Genomic DNA, 11518 nt, shown 5'->3' with positions numbered 1-11518 from the left:
GGTTCCATTAGAAAAAAAACCATTTGGATGTCATCTGGACACATGTGATAAAAGATGTCAGAAAAAGAAATTAATGGCAACTCAAGGAAGAATGTGAAAAGAAAATGACAATGAGTCTAATGGAACCCCACAGATTAATGGAGTCTGGGGAAAAACTGTCTGGCTTGATGGAGAGTGTCCTAACAGCTGAGAAGAAAACAGAACACACTTGGGATTAAATAGAGCAGAAATGAAATAGAACAACCTGTCCAACATCACTGTCTGACCTCATAAATGTGCTTTTGAAACATTTGTCAGAAATGTCCTGTCTGTATCTTGTGGAAAGTCTTGTTCTTCACAAATATTGGATCGACATTATACTAAACTCTAAAGATTAGCGATGACACTTCTCTCAAGTTTATATGTCTGTTTAGGCAGAAGAAGGAAAATTGGAGGTGGGAATATACATAACACCATTATATTATCAAAGGTAACATTCATCCAACCATCTGGACTTTAGTTCAACATGATTTGAGTTGGAAAGGTTTAAATTTGGACATAGAAATATGTAGAAATCCTAAAAAAAAAACTACCTGCTGTTCTCACATGTTGCATTAAATTGGCTCAGGAAATTATTTGACCTCCTCTGTAACATTTGCTGCTAAAATCTTGGCAAAATTATGACAGTCGAGAGACTTTTATGTGGTTTACAGATTTATTAATGTTTCATTACATGCAGTGCAGTGATGGCATGAAAGCTATTTGAATTTAAGGCCGGGGTCTTTCCAGAAGCCAGTGTGGGAACATATGTGAAATTAAATGTCATCATCTGTACATTATTTACAGTTCAAGTAAAATACGGCTTATACAGCCAATAAGAAAGGACGCTTCACTTCCAATTCATTTTTCTTCAAGCAGAACTTCTCATCCACAAAAAGCAAAAAGTGGAAAAGTAAAAATAAAGTTGTTTTTCGTTTGCCACTGTGGGAGTGGCTTGTGTTTTACACACGTCTCATGCAAAAACTGCAGAGTTTTTCCAGTCTGAGTAGACCAGGAAGCCAGTGAAGGTGCTGTCAGTCTTGGTGCTGCAGTAAAACCCATTGTACTCTGACAGGGCCATTTGGACCCACACCTGGTCGCCAGGGATGAGGTGAAGCAGGGAGCCGCCTGACAGAGACGCCGGTTTGGGCCAGTTACCATAAAACTGGAAGTAGGATGCCACGGCGTGTCCGTTCTTCATCAGGTCAAACTGCAGGCTGGCGCGGTAAACAGTGGCGTGGACAGCAAAGTAGTAGACGCCAGGGACTTTGCAGGTGAAGCGTCCCGTCTCTGTGTTGTAGTCCCCCTGTTCGTTGAAGAGTGTTGTGTCAAAGAGGACTGCGTCCCCAACATTTAGGGGTAAAGTGTGGCTCTGAGACAGTTTAGCACTGAAAGCCGATTTAGGGGCCACTGCGCACTCTCCTGGCTGGCCCCTCTCCCCTTTCTCTCCTTGGTAGCCTTTGTCTCCAGTCAGGCCTCGCACTCCTGTCTCACCTGAAGAGGAAGACAAAAACTAATGTGAACAATGAACGCTAACAGAAATGATCAGCACCACACAGTGCTTTAAGTATTCAGGCGACTTTAATTGTTTCACATTTTGTCATGTTACAACCAAAAACTTTTAACAGTTTTTTAAAGAATTTTTAAATTACAACAGTGTGTCTAAAGAAGTAAATACAGCTAAATACCATTATAACTAAATGCATTTCCATATACAGAAATGCACAGGGGAACACTGCAACAAGTAGTCCAATAAATTATCAGCTTGTCCGTCCGTCCGTCCGTCTAGTTGCTCATAGGAAACTATTTTGAATGTTTCCATATTAGATTTTTTTTTTTTCCTCTCGTTCTTCTGGTTTTAGTTTCCATTTAAACATACTTGATGTTGTTTTAACTGCAAATTCAATACTTCTAAGCAAAGTCTGGAACAAACCCATGATATTGAGATTTTCAGACAGGAATGAACTACAACCTTCATCCATAAACAGCAAGGACCGCCTCGCTGACGCATGTCTAATAGAGTAAATGATCTCAATGTACAAACGCCATGCTGCTGTTATTTTGGACAACGCCCCTTTGATTAATGATTCAGTTACACTGAATATTTTTCATCACAGCTGGGTCTTTTGGTTTTCTGATGGCAAATTATTTGCCATATAGAAATATAATTTCTGTCAAAAACAGTGTCTGATCAGGTTAGTGAATTTTGAACATTTTTCACAAATAATGATCAGAAAAGTGCGTTGTAGATTTGTATTTTGACTTTTAAAATAAAGTAAATTTTTACTTTAAAGATGGGAATATTTTTTTACGCTGGTTCATCTCATAAAGTCCTGATGAAATACACTGTAGTTTGTGACATTAAAATTAAGAAATGGGGAAAACCCCTGTAATAAATGGAAAGGAGTACCTGGATATCCCCTGTCCCCCTTCTCGCCTTTCTCTCCCGGAGCGGCATCCCTCCCATCTCTTCCGTCTCTCCCTGGCTGACCGGGATTGCCATGATTCCCAGGAGAGCCTGGGATGCCAGGATGACCAGTGCACAGACTGGGAGGGATCTTGTTGTCCTCCAGCTGGCTGGAAAAACAGACTTGTAGGACGATGATGGAGCATAACAAGGGGAACAGGCTGAGTGAGGTCATTGCACCGTAGAGGCTAGAGTGAAAGGGAGAAGCATTATGGCTTTAATCACACATGTGACGCCTATTAACTCAGATGTACAGTTGTTAAGACCACAGACAAAATAACCCAAGGCCACAGTAAACGTTTGATTGCAGATTAAACCTCATGACAGCAGGGAAGAGAGAGAGAGAAAGAGAGAACATTTTACAAGATAATTGGATCTCCTAATAAAACAGTCAACATTTCAGGCACTTTGACCTTAAATCAAAAGTCTTTATTGGCTCTCATTTCCTGAACCAGTATTCATTAAGTCGCCATTAAAACAAGATCGAGAAAAAAATGTAGAAGACAAAAATGTAAAAATTATTAAACAATTCCCCCTAGACATGTTTTTAATGAATGTTCTCTGGGATGTTTAATGCCTAATGCAGAGCCACAAAGAGAAAGTCTGCCAGGGAGACGTCAGAGTCGGCACTCCTGCTCTATAAAATATCCTGAAGAGACTTTTTATGTTTCTCCTCTGGGGTTGTGATCTCTTAATAATCCCTTAATGACAACATTTACTCTACAGCGTTTTATATTTTGTCACATTACAGCCACATGCTTTAATGTAGTTTACTGGGGTTTTGTGTGGCTGACCAAAGCAAACTAGTGAATAATTATGAGGTGGATTGGAACTTATTTTCAACATTTATTACAAATAAAACTCTGGAAAGCGCGTGGGGCATTAGTTTTCTGCCTTGTTGAGACAATACCTTTTAGAATCACATTTCATTGCAATTACAGATGCAAATCTTTTGGGGTATGTCTCTACTGGCTGAAAATAACTCTAGCTACGTCAGATTGAATCTGTGAACATTGTCATTTTGTTTTTCTTAAAGTTTTGATACCTTGATTGGACCTAGTTCTGGATTTTGACTGTGCTGTTCTACCAGATGTATGTGGTTTAATTTACTGTAAAACCACATGTTGCAGCTTTGACTGCAGATTTAAAGTTGTTATCCTGCTGGAAGGAGAACCTGTCCTCCAATTTTAAGTCTCTTATTGAGTCTAAATGTTTTAGTTTTTTTCCTGGATTGATCTGTGTTTTTGCTCAAAAAGGTTTTCCCATCAACTCTGACCACCAGTGGGTTTTATTTGGGATCTTCAGAGGAAATGCGACAGAATACATCTTCACATCAAACTTTTCACATTTCTATGATGCATCATTTTCCGATCTCTTCACATTTACACGCCGCTTTGTGTGGATCTGTCCACACAAAGCGATCCAAACAAAGGGAACCAAAGTTTGTGGCTATGATGCAATGTAATGTGAAAAATATCCAATGCTTCTATGATATTGACCATATTATTGACCGTAGGAAAAGTCCAAACTATTGTTTTATCACCATGTTTACCGGCTGAGCATTGAGTATTACATCCAGAAACAGCTGCACACAAAGAAGCAGAGGGAGAAAAAAACAGGAGAGAAACAGTGGGGAAAAAATGAGGGTGGGACGAAGAACTGCATGTCAGCATTCCTGGCACAAGTGGAGCTCAGACGAAAAGACAAACACTGCAGAGTCAAAGCAGCTGTCTTATAAGTGTTGTTTTTTATTAGCAAAATAATAGAGAAAGGAATTTAAATACTCACTGTCCATGAATAGATCAGTGTATGTGGGAGGAAAACATACGCAGTGTGTGTGTAAACCGATCGAAGAATGGTAAACAGTGTGTTTGTTTACGAAGAGCTGAGTGAAAAGAAGCACATTGCGAAACTTTTTGTGGAACATAGAGGCTAAAACGACAACATACAGGCCTGTTTGTGTAAGATGTTTTATTTCTACTGTCGCCATATGCATGTTCACTATGAGGGATTGCTGCAAAGGTAAGACTGGAAGCAATCAACCATCCGTCATCACCACATGAACTGAACTTTATTGTTTTACAAAAAGAATGAAGGTAATTAACGTTGAATCTGTCTGAATGACTGGACTCAGTTGACGGCATATTTCTGTATATAAACTATCTTGTCCAGTGTTGTCATGGCAGGTTTTGTGCATTTGTGAGGTAATTAAAGGTCAAATAAAAACATGTAAAATGACTATGGCATTTTTACCAATAAAATCAAAACACAATAAAAAAGGATTCCTATTTAAAGTGAATAATAACTCCTAACTCACACCAAGAGTGCTAATTATCCAGAAGTAGGGGTCTGTCACTTCTAGCTAATTTCACCTCTTTAGCATCTCAGGCTATGAAAGGTTTGACTCAACTACCTGAGGACGTTTTGCTCCGACTGTGCATCATAGCTGCTCAGTGGACCTTTGTAGCCACTTTGACAACTTATTTATCTGTAATCTAATCATAGGTTACTCTGAGAAAATGTGTTTATATGACTTACATACAGAAAGACCGTATGCCAGCAGCAGGACATCACTCATAGTTAGTTTGGTTTGTTCAGGGGTCATGATCTGTCATGTTTCAAATACTATACAATTAGATTTAATTATACCAGATTTCTGAGTTAATTTATACCCAGAATCCATCTAAATATTTAACTCTTAAGAAAAATACACTGACGTTGGTACGAGTATAAAATGGTTTGTTTACTGACACAAAATAGAGGTAGAAGGGATGAAATGGAAGCCCACTGGTGCAAAACAGGGAAATAGAGGCAAATTGACCTGAAGTGACCCAAAAGACAGAGAGAAATATTTTACAGCTACACACACTGGGAGCTGAGAATTAACCAAAATACTAACAAAGTCGATGTAACCCAGGATAACTAATTGATTTTATTCTACTGAAAATTTTAAATCTATACCTGCAAGAATCATTTGTAAATTACAACCATATTTAGATTTCCCTAAGAATCGCCATTTCTAGTCTGTGTCTGGTTATCTACCTTCTTGTTTGGACATGAGTGGGCTCTTATGAGTGTGTGACCAGAGGCCCACTGGCTCATAATTAGGGTGTTTTGTGTTTTAGATCAGCAAATAAGCACATCTGATTGCAAAACAAAAACCTCAGAGCCACAGCCATTAGAGAAAGTTTGGCAGAGCAGCATAATGATGTTTTCCACATGTAAGTTGCCGCTGTACGCAAATGTTTAACATATCTTCTTATTCAGTTTACAGTGGAAGGTCAGACGTCTTTTCCCAAAACACATCTAGACATATCCTCTCTGCTGAGCGACCATAAGACGCGACTTTTCATTTGTTTCTAAAGTTCTGCTTAAGAAAGAAACACAACCTTACCAGGATGCAGTGCAGTCTTTGGGGCAGCTGTTTCAGCTGGTGTATGTGTGATAAAGAGGGAGGAAAAAAAAACACTGAAACGTCCTCCTCCAGACTCCAGACCTGAGAGTGTGGCTGGGAAAAACTGAAAGGAAATGGTGATGATATCCAATTAGAAAAACTGGAGTCAGTGGGAGAGGAGGAGCCTTGGCTGGGAGGAGAAGGAGGAAAATATGTGATGTCCAGCACAAACACATGAGAAATACAGCGCCTTGCAAAAGTATTCATTCCTCTTCACATGTTGGCGCAATACAGACACAGGCTTTAGTAGATTTTATGTGACAGACCAAATTCCTTTGTACAAGTGAATACGGAGCGAATACGTTGTAGAATTGCATATTATTTTCCCTCTAAACCGCCTTAGATGTCTCAAAAATAAACTTTTACCTATTCTTATATGTAAAAAGGCTCAAGCTCTGCCATATTGGATTCAAATTGTCTGTGACAGATTCTCATCTGATCTAATTCGCTTGCTCGTCGCTCTGCTTGTACTGTAAGTTGCTGCTAGGTGAACTTCAGCCCCGAGTCTCAAACCTTTTCTTTCAGGATTTCCCCAAACTTGGCTCCATCCATCTCTCCTCCCATGAACGCTGGTGAACTTCCACCATCATGCTGCTGCCACTGCCATGCTTCGGCATGGCGATGGTGTGTTCAAGGAGTCGTAATTTTCTGCCACACATGGCTTACACACAATCAGTTGTCAGACTTTTTTGGATGAAAATCGTGGTTTTTCAAATATCTGTTAATCTATCAAATAAAATCTTCCTAACACAACATTAAGGTTTGTGGCTGTAATAATATGGGAGAAACTTTCACATCTGTAAACAAAAACCCAAAAAGGAAATAAAATGAATACGAAGGGAGGAGTTAGGGAGAATGGAGGGCAATAAATAGAGGAATTTCTGAGATGTTGCATGATGGGCGATGGAGAAACTCTTCAGATCTTGACCACAGATAGTTTGTGGTCAAGATCACTTGATCACAGAGCTTAGACCACTTTGTTGTGGTCTAAGCAAATGTTCCCACAATGCTTTGCTGCAGATGTCCTCAGAGTTTCATACTAGAAAACAGGCCTTTCACAGAGAACGAGTGAAAGAGACATACTGACTCTCCTCTCTCTCCTAAGCAATTTGTTTGAGGCAGATAGCATCACCCGAACTAAAACCCATCTTCCCCTCTTGCAGCACTCGAACCGTAATCCTCTTTTCTCCCTGTAATCCTTCGGAGGTGGCGTTACGTTGATAAAGAGAGAGTTTCTAATATCTTCCTGTGGATGAAGCTGAACTTTTAACTGGTTTCGGTTCGCAGGCCAATAAAAACATCGCTTTGCTCCTATCATCAAGCTCCAACTCCAAAAAGCACCAGACTTGAGCCAAATCTGGAGACGCTGCGGAGCATAAGATTACAAATACCGAGATAAAGAAAACAGAGGGGAGTCAGCAGTTAGGCGTGTTTGTTTAAGTTTGTGTGGAAGAAAACTTTTTTTTTTTCCACTTTCAGAACTGAATATTTTTGTTTTTAGTAACAGATGTTTTTGGTGGCTTTTAATAAGTAGCAACAAAACTCTTATCTGTGGTTAATTTATTTGAAAAACCAAAAGACACAATACAGTTTGTTTTGGATTTTCAAGCCGTTTTTAATTTCTGTATACTTTACTGTCAAAAAGCCAAACTTCCATGTAAGTAGTTGAAGTGGTCATGTTTCATAGGAGGCCATTGTCTGGAAAATGCATCACAATACCACCCCTATTGTGTTTAATCATTAATTGTTCCCATGCCTTGTTTATGCAGGATTGTTATTTTGTATTTTTATAGTTTCTAACTAATGTGCAGCTCTTTGTTCAACTGTCACTATTTTAAAACGTTTTACAAGTAAAGTTGGTAAGGTACTCTGGTTATTTTTTGCCTGATACACAATTTAAAGCATTTAAGTGTGGAAAAAAGCAACACAAAAAACAAAAAACTGTAAAGGAAAGCATACTCCAGGGTAGAAATTAAAGAATGCATGTATGTCATTCTCTGTTTTCTTCACTTTGTAGTCAAAGCAAATTATTAGACTTTAAAGAAAGTGACTGGAGTCTGTAGAAGCCTTCCACTGGTTTAAATAAATAATCTCTACATCATTATTTTGGAGAAAGAAAGAATAGATTAAAGGTTCGTCTATGTTTTGACTCTCACCTCTACAGTCATGAGAATGATAAGGATGGAAACAAGCGTCCTCCGTGTTGATGCTGGACTTAGTGAAAAGGTGAAGCTCTGCCCTCCGCAGGAAACTCAGAGTAGAGCTGCTGCTTTTCAAGAGTTAAACTGGTTTGAGCACCTGACCAGGATGGTTCCTGCTTGAGTTTAACAGGTGTTACAGAAAAATTTGTGACCCATCATTTTCTGTGACCGCAGATTATTCTGGCCAGAATAATCTGTGACCAGTTTGATTTTAGCTATTTGAGGGTTAAATATTACTATAAATACACAGAGATTGTAGTGATGAGGTGGTAGAGCTCTGAAAAATAGTTGTTTTAAACTCTGACATTATTTACAGGCCTGTACAGTAAGGTCACAGATTATTTTGGCCAGAATAATCTGTGACCAGTGCGATCCATTTCTTAATCAGTTGCCGATTTATTAAATGGCCACAGTTGGTTTACATATTTTAATGACAGCACACAGGGATTCGATGAGATGGTCATTGTTCAGCCTCAACTACAAAGTAACATATTTTCTCTGTCAAAGCGATGGTAATATAGGAGCAGTGAATCTTACAATCCCAGCTGTACCAGTACTTACCCAGTATTTGCACGCTGTCGCCCCCTGCAGTCAAAGAAAATGATGGGTCACAGATTTTTCTGTAACGTGTTTTTCTGTAGATCCCTGCTAATCGTTGACCTACATCGGTCCTGAATCCAGCGTCTTACAACGACTCAATACAACTCCAGCATGAATTTGGGTTTAGATTAGCCAAATAAATTATTTACCAGGAGATCCAAGCTCATAGAAATAACATGAGTTAGTTTGTTGTTAGCAATAGCATTATTATCATAGACTAATTACTTAAAATAGTAATCACAACTCACTACTCACCCGGTAGAAACATGTTGACAGCCATTTAATGTTTCTTTTGATCCTAAATGGTTGACCCAACCTGAAACTAAATAATTGTATTCTCCAGGCTTTAGAAAACTTTCTTCTGGCTCTTCGTATAATATGAACTCTGCAGCACCAGACAGTTAGTTATGTGGATCCCCTCACCTGGTAAATCCTCAAAATTATAAGAGAAGTCGTTTTTACAGAGATAATACGGATCATATCCTAAATATACGTGAATTTCTTCAAGATGCCTTGTCTGTCTCAGCCTATTTAGGGCATTGGCGTACTCGTTGTGGTCCATTTTGGAACAAGAGAAATCCACTTCCGGACCTCCATTTGAATTTCGCGCGTCATCCGGGTCACGTGTCTGCAACGTGAGGAACTGTTTCACCAAATCCGTTAAGGGGATGGCGGTGTTTAACTGGCTGGTTAATGCGGCTAGTCAAACACATTTAAATTAGGAAATTATATTAGAAACTATTCGCATGCCTGTTGATGTCTAAATAAAACGCTTATGTTGTGACATGCCTGAGAGAAAAGAGGTGAAACACATGGGTTTGCTTAACGTTTTGTCAGTGAAACTGTAGTTTAATGGGCTGGCAGCTCTGTTTACACCAGCAGAAACTCGTTTCTGAGGTGGAGCTGAAGTTAGGACATGGATTTAATTAGAGTCACCAGACTCACCACTTTCAGGCTCTGCCACAGTCATTTCCTGGAAGTATGTGCAAACCTGCTGATCAGAGGGGTTTCAGCTAATTTGAACAACTTAGCCAAAGGAGAGGGCTTAAAGTCGCTTTCAGTGGGCAATGACACATCAGTGCTGGGTTTGCACTGCACACACTTCTATTTTATTTTTTTTTGGTTCATTTCACAGACCTTCTTTTTTCCAAACACATTTCTTGGTCACGTTTTGAGTATTTTACCTCTAAATAAATATATTACTTTAAATGATTTAAGAAAAAATAATAAAGGCTTAACACGGGAACTTTATTCCATTCTCTGGGAGACGTATGGAAACAAATTCCATAGTTTTCCAGGTTGTTCAAGACCGTGAAGGAACATTTCAGTAACACGGAGGAAATCTATTTTCTAGACTCTTTTAGGAAAGCGTAGAGACCCTGTTTTCCATTTTTTGTTCGAGATATTTCAAGACTTCAGGAATTTTGTTACTTATATTAATGAAGACTGCACAAGAGCTATATTGTCCACTGTTCAAAACTCAATAGAAACCCAGTCTATAGACTTTTCCAGAAAGCATAGAACCCTGTTTCATACATTTTTCAAGACAGCGAATGGACTTTGCTCTCCAGAAATAACTGGAAACAAAACTGACTGTTCTGTCCAATTAACTGAGATCCAACAGTTAGTTTTAATTAAAAGATCATATTTCAATGCAATCAGTGAGGAGGTACTCTGCTGTTTTGAGGTTTGGAAACCCTGAGCAAAAATGAACAGCAGGTTGTAAAACTTCAGGTGCCTCAGAGCGTTTATGTGCTCAGCAAAAGTATAGGAAGTTTTTTTATTAGTTGTTTTGATAAAGAATGAAGTCTAATAGTTCAGGTTTCTAAAACTAATTCAGCCCAATTCCAAGTGCAAGTTGCATAAGAGGAGAAACTGCCGCTGACGGGTGTGGCTGAGTGTGTGACCCCTTGTTGACCTTCCTGGAACAGGCTCAGGAGCTCCAGACCCTTTGAATGGAGAGCTGGTTCTGGTAGTGAGGTACGGTTGACGACAGCCGACACTTTTCAAAACCGTGTTGGATCAAAATAATCAGAAACAACATAGGAACTTTCAAAGACTGTAAAAACCTTAAGTTTTATGTTTTACAACACTGCATGGAAACTCTTTTCCCATGTGTTAAATCAGCGTGATACACCCAGTTTGCTTAAAAACCCTATTGACTTTGCAACACTGTAACATCTTGATTTCCACACTACACCATGTTCCAAATTATTATGCAAATTATATTTTCTCAGATTTTCTTAAATGGTCACTGCAAATGATGGTCAGTATAATTTTCAAGTCATGAACTTTTACAGTATAAATCAAATTTTACTGAACAAAGCTCTCCATAAGAACAGTATTTTTTTTCAAAAATAAAAAACTCAAAATGCACTTTTCCAGATTATTATGCACAGCATTTTCTAAACATTTTATGGATTATAAATAACTACAAACGGTCATTCTTTGAATGTGCAGCATTAAATGGTCACATGTACTAAAATCAAAGCTATTTCAATCAAAAACATGTTAACAGACCGAGTTACATGTTAACATAGGACCTTCTTTGACATCACCTGCACAATTCTTGATCCATTGAACTTGTGAGTTTGTGGAAAGTTTCTGCTTGAATTTCTTTGCAGGATGTCAGAATATCTTCCCAGAGCTGCTGTTTTGATATGAACTGCATTCAGATCTTCTGCTTGAAGAAACTCCAAAGGTTCTCAATAGGGTTGAGGTCAGAGGTCAGAGGAGGATGGTGACCACACCATGAGTTTCTCCCCTTTTATGCCCATA

At 38.8% G+C, this 11518-nt stretch overlaps 1 protein-coding gene across 1 annotated transcript; it reads right to left on the bottom strand.

The window, feature by feature from the left end:
* Positions 1-680: 680 nt before the first annotated feature.
* On the bottom strand, positions 681-6015 carry c1qtnf5 (C1q and TNF related 5). Its single transcript, XM_027999289.1, has 3 exons — positions 5880-6015; positions 2429-2673; positions 681-1512 (listed from the first exon to the last, which is right to left on the bottom strand). The coding sequence occupies exons 2-3, from the start codon at positions 2658-2660 to the stop codon at positions 992-994; spliced, it is 753 nt and encodes a 250-aa protein (XP_027855090.1). The 5' UTR covers positions 2661-2673; positions 5880-6015; the 3' UTR covers positions 681-991.
* Positions 6016-11518: the final 5503 nt, after the last annotated feature.

This window comes from Xiphophorus couchianus, chromosome 18, assembly GCF_001444195.1.
Source record: "Xiphophorus couchianus chromosome 18, X_couchianus-1.0, whole genome shotgun sequence".
NCBI classification, from domain to species: Eukaryota; Metazoa; Chordata; class Actinopteri; order Cyprinodontiformes; family Poeciliidae; genus Xiphophorus; species Xiphophorus couchianus.
The sequence above is the reverse complement of the archived record's forward strand: the minus strand, read 5'-3'. Positions and strand labels throughout refer to the sequence as shown.